The 19,938-nt window shown below is 50.5% G+C and overlaps 1 protein-coding gene across 7 annotated transcripts in view; it reads right to left on the bottom strand.

Annotated features, from left to right (window-relative positions):
* The window catches only part of TRABD2A (TraB domain containing 2A), a 53,472-nt gene continuing 33,534 nt past the window's right edge, over nt 1–19,938 (bottom strand). For 2 of the 7 annotated variants that reach the window (XM_042981850.1, XM_042981849.1), the window contains exons 3-7: nt 17,113–17,259; nt 14,401–14,575; nt 9,283–9,373; nt 2,729–2,983; nt 1–824 (exon numbers count right to left, since the gene is read on the bottom strand). In XM_042981850.1, the coding sequence (XP_042837784.1) occupies nt 662–824; nt 2,729–2,983; nt 9,283–9,373; nt 14,401–14,575; nt 17,113–17,259 (831 nt within the window). In that variant the 3' untranslated portion in view covers nt 1–661. Of the gene's footprint in view, nt 825–2,234; nt 2,385–2,728; nt 2,984–8,616; nt 8,651–9,282; nt 9,374–14,400; nt 14,576–17,112; nt 17,260–19,938 lie in introns of all 7 variants that reach the window. The other 5 variants (XR_006215841.1, XM_042981852.1, XR_006215842.1 and 2 more) reach the window with 5 other exon arrangements.

Below are 19,938 nucleotides of genomic sequence, written 5' to 3' on the forward strand. Positions count from 1 at the left end.
CATAAGATTTTATTTATAAAAGGCATCAGCATATAAATAAATAACAAGACAGGAAGGGGGAGCGTTTGAAACCCACTTTCTTACACAGCACCTCTGACAAAGCCTACCATTCATCCAGTCTTCAGCATGTTGGTGAGACACTCACATACATAATTAAAGCACTTGTCAGAGCGCAGGAAACAGAACAAAGCTCCTATGGCCTACTCTCCCCCGAATCCATAACCAGGAGTAGGAAGAGGAGCAGCAGGAAGGAGAAAAGGGTCAGGATCCAAAGTGGCAGGTAGGACCAGTATGAGTAGGGCCCAGGGGTAAAGCAGTGACAATATTCAGAGGGTGTGAGCAAGAGTTGTTTGCATAACGTATACACATTGTGGGGAAAAATCTACAAAGAAAAGACATTTAATTATTTCCGTGTAATTCATTTACAATTATTTTCATACCAGTCATTATGTTACAAAACTGTACACCTACCCCCAGCACTGCTGGATAACCCAGAGTCATTCCTTGGAAAGAGAAGAATCAACTTTTATTCTCTCTTTTCCTGGGTTGGGCCTATCAAGGCCAGAACAGGGTGTGGAGTACAGGAATGGCCATCCTTCAAGTCCAAGGGGTCAGGGGCCTGGCCTGGCTCCTCCCGTCATTGCAGGAGGGGTGTCTCTGTTTAGAAAGCCAGCACCAGCACCCAGAACACAGGAGTCCAGAGAGACAGACAGGCACTGCTGGCTACCATCTGGCTGTGGCGGGAATGCCCATGGCGAGGGAGCTGCAGCTCGGCAGAGATGTGCCTATCCAGAACAGGGACCTGGAGCTGTGGGACCTCAGCACTAGGAGGGAAAGAAAAAAACAGAAGCTCAGAGCACAGCAGGAGCCACTGGATACTCCAGGGCCCCCAAACGCCCACACAGCTTCTTTTCATCTCCCTTCTTTAAAGACGAGAATGGATCTTAGTATGTTAATAGGCTTCCTGTGTCTCTGTCCCTCGATACTACCACTACAACAAAACCAAGTAATACAGGTGCTAAGACCAGCATAACAGACAACTCTCCCTTGGCTACATGGTTCTTGGTTCAAAGATTATTAAAACTCTAGGTGTAAGAAGGCCCAACTCAGATTTGCTTATCATTGGCCTTTGGGCAATCTCAGGCAGGGCCCCTCCTCACTGACCACACATAGAGGCACATCCAGGCCATGAGGTGTCCTCCCTGGGTCTCTGGCTCTCTCCCCTACCCCAGCTCACATCCGGTGTGAACACCATGCAGACATCCCAGGTCAAGACAGTATGAGCTGAGGGGCCCAAGATCTCAGGCTCACCCGGACCTTTCAGCTCAGCTCTGGTGTAAAGTGGCCAACTCCAGGCCACCTTAAAAGGAAATGGCCCAAACTGAAAAAGTACTGAACCGGTCAGTTTATTCCTCCACCAATGAAGGATGGTTGGAGAGCTACCCTTGGTCATGTGGAACATGGACACCAACAGGATCCCTGTTCTCCGGGTCCCATTTGGCTGCTAGCTTCCATCTGTTAAAAAATGCCAATCCCAGAGCACACCGGACGCCTGCTTCGAACCTTTCAGTGGCTCCTCACTTCCACAGGCATGAGACTCTCTGTCACTCCACTCCATTTCCTGTCTGGACCCACACCACCCCACTTGACTCTTCCTCCCCTTCCCCCCTCCCCCCACCCAGCTCCAACCATAATTATTTCATCTTGGTTTCTTCAACATGCTCACTCTCTCCAGGCCTTCAAACTGTTCCCTTTGCTTGGAATTCCTTCCCCTCCTTGCTCAGCTATTTATCCATTCAACATTTATTATCAAGCACCTATGCAGGTACTGGATCCCTGAATCTCCTGATCCAGACTCAAAAGTTCTGGTCATTGGGCTTCACTTTGTCAGCCTTCTACTCAGCATCAGCCAAAAGGTACCTTCACTCAGGGAGGCCTTTCCTGACTACTCCCCCAACCCTAAATAGTAACTTCCAACACATACACAAGCACATTCCCACAGCACCCTTTGCAGATATCAAAATTGGGCTTCCTCCCTAGAATGCAAACTCGATGAAGGCAGAGAGCTAATGCCCGTCTGGTGTACTTCAAAGCCACAGCACCCGACACAACAGCAGGCACCCAGGAGGAACTCAATACATTTGGGCTGAACTGAACTGGATCCTGGATCCCAGGCCTCTCTGGTGTAGTTCTTCCAGAAGCCTTATGCCCTGCAGACCAGGCTGAGTCACCACCTTTGACTCCTCCATCCACCTCTGATCCACCTCCTAAGCATCTTCCGGGAGTGCATTCTGTGGTCACCACGCTCTCTGTAAAATGTGGGGGCTGAACAGGCCTGTTCCCTGTTGCTTCCAGCTCTGCAGAACTATGAAATCTTCCCGAAGCTGCAGTGGAGAAAGGGCTGGCAAATCAACGCACACCCATGCATGCCCACCACCACCACCCCCATTCCTCCTTTAACAAAGATAAACAAAGATAACAAAGCCCTTACTCTGGCTTGAAGCAACTGCCTTTAATTACTGGGTTCATCTCAGTGCCCAAGGCTCTAAGCAACAGGAAAGGCTGGTCCACAAGGGGGTTGCTCATCCCCACCAGGGCCCTGAACCTCCCCCTCTCAAGCAGGGTGAGGAATATTCCTGGGCTGCTCCCCACCGGAACTCCGGGTGGGGCGGATGGATGCCGGGGGTGGGCTCCTGGCCGGCCGACCCGGCCCAAATCACCGCCTCACCTCTCCTCCAGTCGGACCCACAGATCGCTGAACTGCCGAAGCCGCTGCTTTCGCTGTGGCCGCTGCCGCCTCCGTTTCTTCCGAAACTTCCGCTCCGCTCCGCCTCCCAGGTGGGCACTTCCAGGCAGGGACACGTGGGGAGGCCACAGCGAGCGCACCGCAGACCCAGCTTCCGGTACCCGCGCTTCTGAGGCAGGCACTTCCGGAACAAAGATGGCAGAGGAGGCGGGCCCCGACAAGGGACTTCTCGTCTCCCTGTGAACAGGGGTGGAGGGAAGATGGATTTGAAGGACAGTCACACAGCTCTCAGGGCTCAGGGACGTAGAACGGGGTGGGGGTGGGGGGGGATAATGTGAAAGTTCAAGCTGGCTAGGGAGCGTCCTCCAAGCCACCTCCAGAATTGATCACTTTGATGCCTTAATTTTTCCCTCACATACTGTTGCAGTAGTCATTCCAAATCCCCCAGCCCTGGGGAGGAAATAGAAGATTTCTTTTTAATTGCATATAATTACTGCCCTTCCCTAACAAGGGGTCACAGCTATGTAGAAAGTCACTGAAGATTACAGCATTGAAAGTGACATTAAAAAAAAAAAAAAAAGTTTAAATGCCATTTACTTAGAACAATTGAAGTAACCCTTAACCATGTTAACCCCTCCTTTACCCTGGTAAGGGTTCTTCTCAGAAAAAGGCTGTGGCAGCCCCAACCCCCCACATGAATGACTGCTAGTGTTCACAGGGCTGGCTTCTAACCACCTTAACCCAGGTCCTACCATAAACCATCTTTCCCAAAGGCAACATGTTTTTCACAACTGATGAGAAACTGAAACTTGCTTCTAGTTTTCCACTAAAGGTGACTCTAGCCTTCCCCCTTCTCCCGCCCCTCCACCCTGCTCCCCAAAAATATCTTCCAGTGAGGAAATAAGCCATGAGAAGGACCCAGTTTCTTGCTACAACAAGACTTTTGTCAAGAGTTTAGTTGGGGTTGAGGAGGGGGCAGTAAGAGAAGAATCCTGCCACTAGAGGTTAATCCTATTGTTTCCTGACTTAGGCAGGCAGGGCCCTGAGGCTCCCATCCACCTGAGGGAAGGAAGCAGTGCCTGTGTTATGTGCATCTTTGACATGTGGGCACAGCAGACCAGCATATATAAGAACTCCGTCGTTCTGCCCTGATTCAGCCTTAATGAACAGCCCACCTGTCAGAAGCAGGGCTCAATTCTGACCCACAATGTGACACAACCTGAGATGTCAATTAATATTCATGGCCCTGTGTGAGGAAGGCGGGAGGTATAAGAGATAGAACATGAACATGGGAAAGACTCAGGTTGGGCAAAAAAGGTAAAAGAAGGGAATTCCTCAAGTGGCAAAGAAAGGCCCCTGTTCTGAACCTGAGGCTGGGAACCTCTGCAACATACAGTCACAGTGAAAAGACCCCTGGAGGACAGGACCTGCCATATTCATCACTGTGTCCAGAGACCAGCACGATGCCTGACACACAAGTGTGACACCACTTAGATGAATCTCTTTATTATACCAGCAAAGAAACTGGAGCCTAGAGAGGGGAAAGTGCTCCACCTAAGGCTAAGATTCCAGTGGCCTCCTAGAGGATTCAGGATCAGATGGTCAGGCAGCCCCCATGCCCAGGCCCTCTGCCCCAGCAGAGATTATATCTATGTCATCTTTGACCTCCATATAACCCAACAGGCCCTGGTACACCGTAGGCATTCAAAAAAGTCTGCTGCAAAGAGCATGGACTCAAATTCACTAGGGCTCAGCTCTTATGGCTTCAAGCAGTGGATCCTTACAGTGGGGGCAAATCACAGCTTTGGTTCTGTTCAACTCACAAGAGACACAAGATCTCAGCTCAGTTACTGCAGGTGGGCGAGGCCAGAGCTTGAGAACTAAGTTAATTAGTTAATTACTCTTGGGGGGGGGGTCATTAATCCAGAAGAAATTAATTTTACCTCTCCTGATTTTTATCTTTCTCATATTTCACAGCTGAGATGTCCTGTAGATTCATAACACCCACTTTATAATTAAGGAAACTGAGGACCAGGGAAATAAATTTCCTTGCCCTAGGTCCCAACAAGGATTCAGTGCCATTTTCAAATAATATACACCAAGATTTTTTTTTTCAGTTTATAAAGCTAACTTATTTTCACCATAGGAAATATGGAGAATATAGAGTAGTGTCACTATTACCTCCAGGGAAAGATCCTACAGACAAATGCTCATGGGCTTAAGGGACCTAGGGCAGTAGAGGTGGCTGCTTCTCTGCCAGGAACAGAAAATCCCAGCTGTTGAACACAGCCTAATTCACCCCAGAGCTTCTGGGCTAGCCTAAGCATCCCATCCCAGGTTGAGGTTCTAGGTTGTCCTGTTTCGGTCCATCTGAATTCCCAAAGTTTAGTGAAACCTCTAGTTACTTATGAAACCTAAGTCCATGGTCATTTTGGCCACAATATGGGGCTCTTGTTGTGCCTGAGAGATTGCTAGTCCCCTGCCAGCATTTCACACAATCTACTCACTTCGTGGAAGTCTGCGAGAAAGAAACACCCTGGTTGACATGGCCTGTCTCCTGGGCACACACCCACAGGAGGACATGTGGTATCCAGGAAGGAGCCCAGGACTGGAAACTAGAACAAGATAATTATACTTTCTGAGCCTCTTCTGCTTCTATAAAGTTGATCTGTCTCACCTGGTTGCTGCGAGGATTAAAACTACCCGTGCACCATACTTCACACAGGGCTGAGCACCCAGGATGCATTCCATGTGGATGCCCCTCTCTTCCAGTCCCACTGTCTGGGGATGAGTGACAGTGTATGTAGCCCAGCAAGGCTGACGGGGAACCTGGAGCACCCCACTGTGAAGCCAAATGGACATTCACCAGATCCTCATTGGTATTATTCTGCTGTGGTGGGCAGAATACTGACCCTCAGAAATGTCAATGTCCTAATCCCTGGAACCTGTGAATACTATTGTTTGTTACCTTTCCTGATAAAAGGGATTTTGTGGGTGTGATATAGGACCTTGAGATGGGAGATTACCCCAGGCTACCTGGGTGGACCCAATCTAATCACATGGGTGCTTAAAGCCCGAAAACTTTCTGTGGCCAGTGGGAGATGTGACTACAGAAGAACTTCGGGGAAATGCAGTCACTTGGAAGATGGAAGGAGGGGTCACAAACCAAGAAAGGTGAGCAACCTCTGTAATCTGGAAAAGGCAAGTAAACAGGTTCTCCCCTAGAAGCCCTAGAGGAGAATGTGGCCCCATTAACACCTTGATTTCAGCCCATTGAGACCTGTGTCAGACTTCTGATCTACAGAACCGTAAAATAAGTGCTTGAGGGCAGAGTTTATAATTTGTTGTGGCAGGAAAAAAAAAAAAAATCCACAAAACCCTAATACAGCATCGGTTATCCTGGGAAGAGGTGTGGGATTGGGGAACTGGGTAAACGCACTTGGGATCAGCCCAGCAGGACCCCTGTCCCTTCCTCTTCGCTGCCCAGGGAAGCGCAGTTTCACAGCCAGGGCCTTGCCTGTGTATTCCAGCCTGTTGAATACGGGAGGGTAGTGGCTGCCGGTAGCTGCCGGTAGCCCTCCCCTCACTGTCCACCTAACTGGGCCACCCCAAGACCCGAGGGGCTGGCAGGCCTAGAGTGAGCTAGGTCACCACTTAGAAGGCCTCCTGCCCCCACCCACACAGCCCGCCCAAGATCCAAGTCCCAGTATCATCCCTCAGGGATTATCACACAGCTGCCAAGGAGGGGAAGAAGGAAGCAGGTGTCTCCACAGCCACTGCACTGGCCCTTGCTAACACCTTCAGTGCGGTCGTTTCCCCCACTCTGGGCCCTTATCCCCTCACCCCTTCTTCTCCCTAACTGGAGCTCCATTCCAGACTTCATGCTCCCTCGTGGCCTCCCCTGGAGCACGGCTCGCCGCTAAAAACTCATAGACACTATCCTAATGGAGCACATACTGTGTGCCAGACGCCAGGATAGCTACTGCAGAGCACACACCAAATATCTGGGGATCATGCAAGGGGGTGGCCCCGGGCCGGAGCAGAGAAGAACATGGGGCGTTTGTGCTGGATCTCACAGATTCTGATAGAATTAGGGGCGGGGATGGGGGATGAATGTCTGGCCGAGGAAGCTGCACGAACAAAGACAAAGGATCCAGGAAGTAAAACGTGGAAGAAGAAAGGGCAGAAAGAGAAGGCATGTGTGGGCGGAGGAGCCTGAACTGTACCCTGGCTCTGATTAGCTGTGTGATCTTTCAGTTTCTCCATCAGTAAAGGAGAAGAGACACCCACCCCACAGGCTGGCTTTGAGGATTAACTGACAGTCCGTGTGAACCTGGCTGCCACCTGACAGTCGGTCAATAAATGTTCTTTCCTCCCCTGGGAATGTGAGCAGCCCAGCTGAATGTCAGCACTGGTTCTCAGCCCTCACCGTGCACCAGAATCACAGAGAGATTTTTAAAATACTGATTCCTGACCTCACTTCCTCCCACAGGCAGGTATTAGGGTTAGAGACAGAAGTAGGAAGCCTGAGCATAACCATCAACACACGTGCACGCACACATGCATGTATGTGCACACATGCGTGCGTGCGTGTACACACATATACATGCCTGTGCACATACATGCGCATCCACACGCGTACACGCATGCACACGCACACTCCAGGAAGGGTCCTCTCCAGCACCCGCAAGGACTGTGTGCCAAATACCAGCCCAGTCAGCCTGAGGCGGGAGCTGAGAAGGGACAAAGCACCCGCTTTCCAGAAGAACACGGTCCCCCCGAAACAGGCAGAGAACCACTAAGGGCTGGATTCTCCCTCCAGGGCTGAAGGAGAACAGGAGAGAGAGAAGGATCAAGACCTGGGCAGTGAGCAGAGCTGAAGGAGGGGCAGGATTTTTGCTGTCGGGGGAAGATGGACGGCAGCGACCCAGACAGAAGGTTTTCTGATGCAGGAAGCACACCTGTGCTGGGGTCTGGCCGCCAAGACACCAGCAGGAAGAAACTGGACTTTGGAAGAGAAGAGTCAGAAAGCACCGAAGGTTTCTGAGGAAGGGGCACTCGCAAGATTTAGTCCCACAGAGAGCGAAGAATGGACCAGAGGATGAGAGCCATGAAAAAGGAGAGGAGCAAACCCAAGAGGAGAGGAAGCTAGAGGTGTGATGGAGGTGAGAAATGAGAAGTCTCAGGTAAGGGCTTTTAGAGAGTAGAAGTGCTATTTGAAGAACCATTATCATTGACGCGCTGGATGTAGGGCGTGAGAGGTGGGGGTAAGACAGCCCAGGACGTACCCACGATTGTCCGCTAGGAGGCAGACTGGGAGAATCCTGGCTCCCGGGTGGAAACTGGACCGCTAGGGAGAACCCTCTGGGGTGAGGGGCTGGGGAGAGGCCCTAGCTTGAAACAACACGAGCTGAAGGTGGGCCTTCTGACGAGAAAGAGGGCACCTGGGGAAGGGCAGCCATCAAGCTGACACCACAGCTGACCCCCCTCTCTACCCCTCTGTAGAAGGGATGGGCCTTCTCCTCACTACCGCTGGGATCCCTGCCAGGAGGGGGCGCTGGTGAGCGCGGTCGGGAGGGAGTGGGGGAGGAAAGGCGTGTGTTAGGGGCTGAATTCCTATGTTGGAGCCTCCATAGCCAGTTCCTCAGAATGTGACTGCATTCATAGGCAGCGCCTTTAAAGAGGTTATTAAGATAAAATGAGGTCGTTAGGGTGGGCCCTGGTCCAATCTGACTAGTATCCTTATGAGAGGAAATTTAAACACACAGAGACACTAGGATTGTGTGCGCACAGAGGAAGGCCATGTGGGGACAGGGAGAGGGAGACTACGTGCAAGCCGAAGGGAGACCTCAGGGGGAAATCAAACCTACCAACACCTTGATTTTGGACTTCTGGCCTCCGGAACTGTAAGAAAATAAATTTCTGCTGTTCGAGTGCCCAGTCTGTGGCATTTTGTTACGGTGGCCCAAGCTGACTAGTTTGGAGGGGAGGGAGGGGTCCACAGAGCCATCAAAATGAGAAACAGACCTGGGGGGAGGAACAGCCCAGGGAAAGAGAAAGGGCTTTGCTCCTGTCCCCAGAAGGGTCTCACAGCCACGCCCTGCGCTTCTAGCCCCTCTGACCCTGTGTTATGACTGATTCCACCACCTGCCTCCCTGAAACTTCCCAAATGCCCACTGGAAAGGCACTAAGCATCAAGCCCAATGACCTCTCCTGGGGCCCCTGGGACCATGGGGTAATCTTCCCTTCTCCTTCTCTGCCCCAAGGCCACTGAGGAAAAAAGCCAGAATGGCCTCTGTTGCCCGAAGTGCCCGGCCAGCCAACCCCCGTCTGACACAGCCCCAGCCACAACAGGATGCCAGCGGAGCCGGGTGCCAAGTGTCCATTTAGCGGCCAGGCAGGGAAGGTGGTAATAGCCGTGCTGGGGGCCTCTGGAGCCCCTCAGGGTAGAGCCCGCCCTGGTGCCGGGGCAGCCCCGTGGGGGTCTCGGCTCTGCTAGCTGCTCCCCAACCAGGATAGAAGCACAGGAAGGTTACTTGTTGATGGGTCGTCCAGCGGGGGCGTGTTCTACCTCATAGCCTTCGCGCCGCAAGACATCAAGCACTGTATTGTTGCCCATGAAATGACCTGCAGTAAGAAAAATGATCAGAAATACGGCAGCTCCCGTGACCACTAAACACACCCCCAGACACACAGCCCAGAACAAAGAAATAACCCTGCCAGCCCTCCATCCCTTTCTGTCCAGCCCAGTAGAGTTCCTAAGAGCTTCTGTAGTCAGGTCTCCCAACTGCCCTCCAGGCAGGCAGGGAGGGACAAGCAGTGTTTCAGAGATGAGGACACAGAGGATCAGAAGGGTGGGGTGAGCTGCCCAGAGTCGCACAGCGAAGGGAGAGCCTAGACACCAAATCCCAACCTTCCAGGTCTCAATGCAGTGTCAACAGTCCCGACCATTCTCATCATTTACACAATCCAACCACCTCTGAGACCCGAGCCCCCTTCTGTCCCACACATAATTATACATGCACAGTGAAACACCTGCCTGCATCTAGCAGAAGCCACCATAGCTGGAAACCTCAATCTGAATGTTATTTCACTTCCTCCCTTTTCATGAAAAACAAAGATCAGCCAGGTAAGCTTACAATGACATCCTAGACATGTTCGAGGCCAAGAGCAGATCCTGGGATCAACAAAGATCAGCCAGGTAAGCTTACAATGACATCCTAGACATGTTCGAGGCCAAGAGCAGATCCTGGGATCAACCTCCTTTCCGTTCAGGTTTTGATGCTCAGAACTGACATGATCATCCAGGCTCACAACGTCCCTCTCTGTGACAGTATATGGCACTTTAATGTCCTAAATGGACGATTCAATTGCAGCACTCCATCCTGTGTTTTGAGCAGAACCTTAGAGGTATCGTTCTTACCTGCACTTTAAATTGGAAAACGGAGGTAAAATAGGTCCAGGGCTTCACACGCTAAGCAGCCACATAGCAGAATCTAAAAGCCAGGCCATTTGGCTCCAGGGTCTGTACAATCTTGACACGTCAATAGTCAATAACCAGAGACCGGGACAGCAAATTAAGGTACATCCAAGCTGCTGGCCAGGCAACGGGCAGTCTGTGGGTCTCCCTCGTGTCCTGTTCCCACAGCTCTAGAAAGCAGGGTGAACCTGGGTCAGCCTCTGAGAGCCTGGGGAGCCCGAGGGCGGTGACTGGCGGAAGGTACCGGGCTCTACCACATTCTTGGGTTCAACTGTAGAGTCTGTGACCCCAAGATTGCTGAGGGGCAACTGGCTCAGATGAAAGGGACGTTGGCAAGGCCCAGATTAGCCCTGGTGCACAAGTGCAATTAACTCATGCACAGATGTTGCCTGGACTGGGGGTGAGGGCGGCGGGGGGGCGCTACTGAGCCTACAGAGTGCTGCAGCAACCCTCACTCCCCCAGCCATTACCAAGCCCACACAGCAGGGCGTGATCACAAAAATAAAGTAGCCAACAGTCATTGAGCATTACCAGGCACAATGCTTTACACATCATTTGACAGCCCCCGCCCCTGCCAACAGCCCTATAAGGTGGGCGTATTATTGTCTCCATTTTACAGGTGAGCAAGAGGCACAGAGAGATGAAGCAGATTGCATCTCAAACCCAAGTGGTCTGGCTCCAGGGTCCACCCTCTCAAGCAATTCAGAATAAAAACCGTATCTGTCAAGTGAACAAACTGCCCCTATTACCAGTGCTTTCTCAGCACGGAACCAAGCTATTCTGTTTGACTGACTTTTCCTGCCACAAAGGCGAGCTCCATTTCTCATCTCTAAATTTTCTCTCCAGACCCCCACAATGAAACTTGTTGTTTGATTTGAAAGTCTGCAGCTTTGGGGCGCCTGGGTGGCTCAGTCGGTTAAGCGTCCGACTTTAACTCAGGTCACGATCTCACGGTGCGTGAGTTCGAGCCCCACGTTGGGCTCTGGGCTGACGGCTCAGAGCCCGGAGCCTGCTTTGGATTCTGTGTCTCCCTCTCTCTCTCTGCCCCTCCCCGTTCATGCTCTGTCTCTCTCTGTCTCAAAGATAAATAAACGTTAAAAAAAAATTTTAAAGAAACTCTGCAGCTTTTAGTTTTTGGTTACCTTCGCTTTGCAATTAAAAGTTTGCTAACCACAGACTTAAAAATTTTTTAACCGGTAAGGCTAAGTGTCGGGAGCAATTTCTGTGGTTCCCTCTGGTCAACACAGCCTTCAGAAAGAAACGGATTCCTGCGGTGGAGAAAGCAGCGCCAGGAAGAGAACTTGGCACTGGCGACTGTCCAGGGCACCCCTGGCCCCCAAAGCACCCAGCTGTGAGGCCTCTGCCCAGCGCTGCGGCAATATGATGAGCTGTGCCTGGAGAATCAGGCGAGCCCAGGTGCTACATCTCACCTGGGCCATCGGTCCAGCAGTCGCCATCTGGAGGGCCTGCCCTCCCAGCTGCTCAGATCAACCTGCCATCTGGCCGCCAGCCAACCCGCTGCCCAGCCTCGCGCCACACAGTAGGCCACTGTCATCTCAAAGCGCCCACCCTTCCCCTGCACCCAGTGCCCCGCCATCCCGCCACCGGACGTCAGGGAAGCTTTTGAGAGATCAGCTGAGTCTCGCAGGAGTGGAAGGCAAAAGCCCACGCTCAGGGGCTGGTACCTTCCATCCTGGAGGACCCGACACAGCCGCCGGGACCGAGCCACCAGCTCAGTGTCTTATTTTAGTATATATGCTGCCGAAGCGAGCACCAGCTCTGTGTTCTAACAGAGGGCCACCGTCACCCCTACCAGGTGCCACGGGGGGCTTCTGGTACCTAACCCCTTTCGGGGTGCTGCAGAACCAGAGCTAACAGCTTTGCTGAGACAGGCCAGACATGGGCACTGGGCCACACAGCACTGTGCACAACCCAAATATGGAATGTGAGACTTGGAGAAGAGGAAAACCACTCACACAACTCACAGAGGACCGAGCACCAAAGGCAGAAACTGTTCATTTGTGAACAAGATGTAGGAGCCCAACCTCTCATTTTTTCCACAACATAAAAATATCCTTTTTTTAAAGCTTATGATTTTTTTTAATGATCTCTCCACCCAACATGGGGCTCAAACTCACAACCCTGAGATCAAGAGTCACATGTTCTGCAGACTGAGCCAGCCAGGCACCCCTAAAATTCATCCTTTTCAAGTGCACAATTCAGTGATTTGGGGAATATTCCCAAAGTTGTGCCACCATCACCGCTATCTAATTTTAAAGCATTTTCATCAGCTGAGATTTTGATGACGGTTACATTGAATGTCTAGATCAACAGGGGAGAATATTGTCATTTTAACACTGTTCAAGCCTTCCAATTCATGACCATATGTCTTTCCATTTACTTAGGTCTTAATTCCCTCTGATGATTTCGGTTTTCCGTTGTACGTTTTGATACATCTCGTACTAAGTATTTTTTTTACGCTTTTAAACAGAACTAGTTTCTTAGTTTCATTTTCAAATTATTCATTGCTAGAGTATGGAAACACAACGGACTTTTGTGTACTGATCTTCTATCTTGCCTCCTTGTACCCTGGGTTTTTAGTTCTAAGAGTTTTTTGGTCGGTTACCTAGGATTTTCTATGCACAAGACCATGTCATCTGAGAAAAGAGATAGTTTTACTTCCTCCTTTCCAATATGAATGTCTTTTATTCCTTTTCCTAACTTTCCTGGCTAGAACCTTCACACACTGTTGAAGAGAAGTGGTGAGAGCAGCCATCTTTGTCCTGTTCCTCATCTTAGGGGGAAAGCATTTCATCTTTTGTCATTTAATATGTTAAAGTGACCCTTCAACAGGCTGATGAAGTAAGTTCCCTTGTAGCCTTCGTTTGATGAGTATGTTCACCATGAAAGAATGTTGCACTTTATTGTTTGCTTTTTCTATGTCTGTTGAGAGCATCGTGTGGTGCTTGTCCTTGAGTTCTACTAATATGGGGGATTATATTAATTGATTTTCAGATGTTGTGGTAATGGTCCCCCAAATACATCTGCATCCTAATCCCTGAAACCTGTGAATGTTATCTGGGGATAAAAAGAAAACAAAAGATTTTGCAGATGTAATTAAGCTAAGGATCTTGAGATCGGGTGATTCTACTTGACCTCTCACTCTGCCACTCTGCAAGTGCTCTTCTCCAACCCCCACCCCCCCATTTTACCAGTAAAAAAACTGAGGGAACTTGTCCACACTTATGAAGCTAATGGAGAATTGAAAGGAAAAGCCAAGGGCAGCAAATGCTCCTTCTGCACACTACTCAGTCTCTGGCATTTTTCTTTTCTTTTCTTTTCTTTTCTTTTCTTTTCTTTTCTTTTCTTTTCTTTTCTTTCCTTTCCTTTCCTTTCCTTTTCGTTTCTTTCCTTTTCTCTTCTTTTTAATGTTTATTTATTGGGAGAGAGAGAGCGCACATGCACACAAGTTGCAGGGGGCAGAGAGAGAGAATCCCAAGCAGGCTCTGTGCTGTTAGCACAGAGCCCGACAAGGGTCTCCATCTCATGAATGTGAGGTCATGACCTGAGCCAAAACTCAGAGTCAGATGCTTAACCCACTGAACCACCCAGGTGCCCCAAGCCTGTTGTCATTTCTGTCTTTAATTCTGGAGTGTGCAAAGCTGTGCTAGAATGACTCAAGAAGAGGAGATAATTTATTTCAAAAAGTCCACAAAAGGAAATAATTTTCCCAGTCTGTTTCCATGTACACTGTTAACAGTTGGTAATGGCTGACATATCAGCACCAAGTCTTATGCCTGGGAGGCTCATGGTCAGAGAGGAGAGAGAAGACAAGACAAATTTTAGGGGAAGTTAAAAAAGTGAAGGGTACCAGAAAGCCATTGGGATTAAGTGCCAAATTGGGAAGAGAGAGAAAGGCCTTCCCAGCTTCCAGGGGAGTGTGTTTTGAACACCAGGTGGAGAGAGAGCTATGGTGATGTCACAGGTACTAGCCCGCCCAGCAAAGGTTCAACAGTGCTGGATACTCAGGCATCAGCTGGAGCCACTTTGCAAGTGAAATAAGTCAAAGAAGGTGCCACTCATCTCACCTCCTACCAGCAGCCCACCTCCGGGGGTCCCTTCGTGGGAGGAGCAACGGAGCCCAGCCTCCCAGCAGAGATAACCTATGTCTCACCAGCTCCAAAGGCAAAGAAAAAGCCTTTGTCCGGGAACTCTTCCAAAAGGGCCTTCACCCGCTTCCCCATTCTCTCATTCCGCTTGTAGATGAGCTCCTGGCGGAAGTAGCTGTCGATCTCCTGGGCGGTGACGCGCTCCTGCGGTGGCAGCGTGGCGTTAATAAAATTGGGAACCTCCGCCAAAAGAAAAAGAAAAAAGCAAATCAGGGGCAACGGTGTCACTGACCAAGTTGCTTCATTTGAGCCCCAAATCACCCAGCCAAGAGGGTCAAGCTGTCAGGGAAAGAGCACGCACCACCACGCTTGGGGTCTCCCACCTACTACTTTTTCAAGCTGTGCTATCATTCTCTGTAACCCAAGTGAAAACATAGTCGATGAAGTGGACTGGAAGAACTCTTGGGCTATTTTAAACAGGACTTCTGTTCTATTCAAACGAGAGTGCTGTTGCCACGTGTTTATATACGGAGACCGTGTCTTTGCCTAACACGTCCATCGTTTTCACTTGTCTGATTCACACATGCCTTCTCTACAAAAATAATTTTACATAATTACATATTTTAGAATCAATAATGATGACTCTACTGCTGAATACATGGCATGTCTATAACCATTCACCTGTCTTTTAAATGCCATACAATTTTAATTGTAATTATTTCTCCACTTCCCAAGTCTCCCTCTTGCTTTCTCCAATGTTCTTTGCCCTCCTGGCAAATATTTCACCTGGTTCTGGTGCACACGTGAGCCAAATTCAGTATTTTGGCTAAGAACAGGGGCTGTCGGTGAGGTGATACACCGAGTTCCCTCCCCACCCCTCTGGATTCCCTCCTCCTGGGCGCGTGCTCTCTCCTCTACCTAGGGATTTAACGAGGTTAACCATTACTTCACTCAAATATAAGACAGAATATCTACCCTGGCTGCTTCTCCCACGTGCAGTAGCCTCTCAAAGACCTTCCAGAAGTCCTTACCCTGTAACGGAGCCATCAATTGCCACTTTAAGGACAACAGATCCCCTTTAGCCATTTCCTCAAAATGATACTTTTTTCATTTTCAAATCCAAAGCCCTCATCTTCTCCTTTGTCATCTTTTTTTTTTTTAACGTTTATTTATTTTTGAGACCAAGAGAGACAGAGCATGAATGGGGGAGGGTCAGAGAGAGAGGGAGACACAGAATCCGAAACAGGCTCCAGGCTCTGAGCTGTCAGCACAGAGCCCAACGCGGGGCTCGAACTCACGGACCGCGAGATCATGACCTGAGCCGAAGTCGGACGTTTAACCGACTGAGCCACCCAGGCGCCCCTCCTTTGTCATCTTTTTAAAAATCATGTCCTTTATGTGAGATCCTTCTATCCGTTTCCTCAAGTCCCTTCTCTTCAGCAGAGTGCTTCCTTTGTACCAGCCCCTCCCCACGGGCAGGCAGCCCGTGCAGGGTGACCTCCCACAGCTAAATGCCAAACATGACCTACAACCCGCACCCCTGGGTCTGACCAGCCTGGCCTTCCTGGCACCATGACAGGCACATTCCCAATACCCCACACCATGGGCGGGCCCTGTGAGCAGAACAGGTATGAAGGGGCCACAGGAAAGGGTTACATAAGACATCTGTCCCTGACTGCTACCAGCCTTCCCATTTTCCCATAAAACTCCCAAATCCTCCCACCCATATTAGCTTTTTTCTGCCATTTCAAATTTTAATTTCCCCATCTATCTTGACTTATCTCCCCACTTCCCCCACACCCACCAAGAATTGTCATCACCATCAACTGTACTGCTTTTCTTTGGGTATTTCTTGTTTTCCCTTCCTCTTGCTTGCTTTGCCTTCGTTTAACTTCCTCCAGCTCCAGACTCTCTGGAAAGCTCCTTGTATCTTCTGACACTTGTGGGGCTGACGCTGGATCCCTATTGTTCCTCTCCCCAGGCTGCCATTCCTTTTTCACCTCTCCCATTCACTCACGGTTCCTTAGGGTCCCCAGATCTAACAGACTCCCCCCCCAACCCCAGCATCACTCACAGCCCCCTACCGCATGAGGACAGTGGTCCTGGTGGAGGAGACAACACATGCCCCATCTCAGAAGCTCAGCTGGCATTGCCGCTGCCATGTGGTCTCGGTGAGGGGAGGGGAGGAAGTCATGGCTTGTCCTCTGGGACTCTCATTGATAAAAGCATAACCAATATCCCTGCCATAGGGAGGCTGCATTCCTCTGAGCTTCCTTCCCCTTGATGGCCCACAGGTAAAACCTGTCCCGTGTGTCACTCGCTGCACCAGTGCGGCCATGAACACATCCAAACCCATCATGCTCCCGTGGTCCCAGAAGCCACTGCAAGCTGCAGCCGGAGTTCTGTCCCACCATTTCCCAGAAGTGCTTCCTAAGTCAGTCAGGGGCTTTCAGACTCAGATCCCTTCCCTGCTCGGGAGGCGGCTTTGTGCTGCCTGTTGCCCAGGCCGTGAGGTCTGCCCCTGGATCCCTAGCTCCATCCTTTGCCTGGGATCCTGGAATTAACTCTCATCAACACCCCCTCCGTTCTCACGTATCATAAAGAATGGCTCTGTTAGCTGCAGCATTTCATTCCACATCTAAACCTGCCCAATTTTATTTTTAGAGCCCTTTATGACCTCAATCCTTTGTTCACGGAAGATTCAGGTGTCAGCAGGTAATGCCTTTGTTCTCATGTTTAAATCCACACTGAGCTGGGCAGAGGACAAGGGCCCTCACCTGGGAGCTGTCATGGCTGAAGATGACGGAGCTGAGGTCCCCACAGTTATAGTGTTTGATGAGATCCTCTGTCGTGTAGGGGATCTGAAGGCTGCCTGCTCGAAGGCTCTCCTGCTGCAGGAGGGTCTGGTTCAAAGCAAAGATGACCTAAGAGGAGAAAACACAAGGCCCTTTTAAGTTCACTGACACAGCAATCGTTAGCCTCCATCTTATATCTTTTGTCCGTGGTTGATAATGACCTCACCTCTGGGTTTGTCGCATAAGGACATGGACGCTGCCGCTAAAAAAGGAAACACAAATCCCCAGATGGTGTCCAAAGAAAAGGAGGACAGTCCTGCCCAAGTTGGTCCCCTGTGGGTCACACTGGGAGGAAGTACCTTAAGAGGGACACAGACAACCTGGAGCTATCCCATGAGAGTCACCAAGAGGTAAAGAGACCAGAGAATGGCTGCAGATGAAGGTGTGAAGAAGCTGGGGAGGAAGGTCGGGAAGCAGCCAGAGACACACAGACAGACACTTACCGAAGGCTTCACTCACATGAAGGACTGGACAGGAATATACGCACGACATCTTCTAACCATCAGTGTGGCGTCTGCTGACTAGTGGATTCACTGGGTCGGCAGGGTGTTAATAAAGTTATGGTGGAAAAAGGGGAGAAACGAGGGCTAGACAAAATCAGCCAGTTGGTCTGTGCAAGTTTCTCAGAGTCTCTGACACGCTAATGTGTGCTGTGGTTCTTCCTGAAGGGAGAGTGTGCCAGGCTTCCCAAATTTATCTGAGGCACGCACCACAAGAGAAGGCTTCACTAGAACACCCTTTGGGAAAATCCAGACTCAAGGAATTTTACAAAACAGTAGATTCTCCGTGGGCCCAGAGAACTGGGTCAGAGGGGAAGGTGGGACTCTGGCACCGGGTGGGACTGGAGCTGGCCATCCTGCACAAGGCTCCTGACAACACTGAAGATGCTGTGGCATTTTCTCTCACGTTCTCTCCAGGTATGGATGCAGACATATCATCACCTTCCACGGCTGCCCTTCCACGTGCTACCCCAGGAATCCGTATACAGATACTGCCTTGCCGTCTGCTGGAAGGCAGCAGCAAATTCCCTCGCCGTTTGCTGGAAGGCAGACAGACAGGGTCTGCCTGAGCACTCCGTGAGGTCTTCAGCCAGAACTTTTTGATTCTCCGGAGACAACCTATTACATGTCTCAAGTCAGCAAACGACCCCTTCCTTTCTCCCGTCACACGTTCTCCTCATTCTGAGTGGCAGAGGCTCTTGTTGAGTTGCTTCCCACAGGCCACTGCGGCGCAAGCCTGCTGTATGCCCTCCTCCCATGGCCCTGTCTCCCTTGGTTACTCCAGTATTGGCTGTACCTGTCCTGAGGCCCTGCCCCTCTTTGAAAAGTCCCCTCCTCCCCTCTTCTCTCAAAACATCCCCCTCCTGTCTGTTGGGCCTGGACCTTCTGGACCATGCCCTGTCTCCAGCCCTCTACTGGTGACATGAGCTGACCAAGAGGCAGATACACCCAGGTGTATGTCCATAAATTATGGTCTAAATGAGGAAATTCAGTCTTCCATGGGGATAAGCCCCTGGATTCTAAAGCCACACAATTAAGACCTGTCCACCGCCACTGGGAATTGCTAAATGACTTCAGATTAGCTGGAGGAACAGATCTTTGGAGAGGAGGGGGAGGGGCAGTATGCCAGGCTCCAGGCCAAGGTCTCACACTTTCTGTCTCAATCGACACCAAGTTCTCAACAAATACATGCTGATGGATTTTGCCCTTCCCCTAAGGGCATCCAGGACAAGCCCAGGAATCTGTAACTAGCAGACCTTCCTCCAAGAGTTTCCATTAGTTTCAAAATGCTTTTTTTAAGGTGTTCTTGGTATTTGGAGAAGATCAAGCCACGCATTCTAATGGACAGGTGGGTCTGCAAAGTGGAGAAGACCGTGTGGCCCACATAGTGGGCCTTATCCAGTCCCTTCTCAGTGTAGTCAAATGTCATTTATCCTGAAGACATTTCATCTGTTCATGACAGGCTTCCAAAGCCTTGCTAGGATGTTTGTCTTTGCTTCTTATATTTACTTTTGATGATCAAGCTCCATCCAACCAGGGGCAGGGCCATAGAGGCACTGCTGGAGGTGCCTTCTTTGGGGCAAACCAGGGGTGGCCCTCTGTGTCTGCCTTGGCAGCTGGAGGAGGCAACCACCCCCCGGTGCTCTGCAGGAAGTCTCGAGGGCCCCAGAGCAGGAGTCAGGGAACACATGAGGGCTCCACAAAAACAATACAAAGCCCCAAACTCACCCAACTAAAACCATGGTGGTCCAGACTCAGCTTCCTTAGAGACCTACTCTGGCATCTCAGAAGCCCCACAGTCTGACAAGATTAATGATTGTCGGTCATTCTTATGCAATTTACTCTCCTTGCTGTGCTTGGCAAAGCCTGAGTCAGTCTGACAAATTTGGAGTTTCAGGATGTGACTCACAGATTAGTAAATTCCTCAGAAATAACTGTATTTGGTTACAGTGACCACAGAGACACCTTCCAAGAGGTTTATCCTGATGGGGCGTTGTCACTGACCTAGCCTCCTAGGGTTATGGAATCACACCTGGCACTGTTCCTGGACAGCCAACAAGCCCAGGTACAGCGGGCAGCCTGCCCCGACGAGAGCCGAGGCAGACAACCAGGAAGGGAAGGCAAGGCAAAGGAGAAAGCACAGGGGTCTGGCTGAGTGGCCCAGGCTATGCACGCGGCCCCCCTCACCTCCTCCCTAACCAACTCTGTGCCACCCACCGCCTTCTCCTCTCCATCCAATCCCTTTCTT

Source organism: Panthera tigris, chromosome A3 (genome assembly GCF_018350195.1).
Source record: "Panthera tigris isolate Pti1 chromosome A3, P.tigris_Pti1_mat1.1, whole genome shotgun sequence".
Lineage (NCBI taxonomy): Eukaryota > Metazoa > Chordata > Mammalia > Carnivora > Felidae > Panthera > Panthera tigris.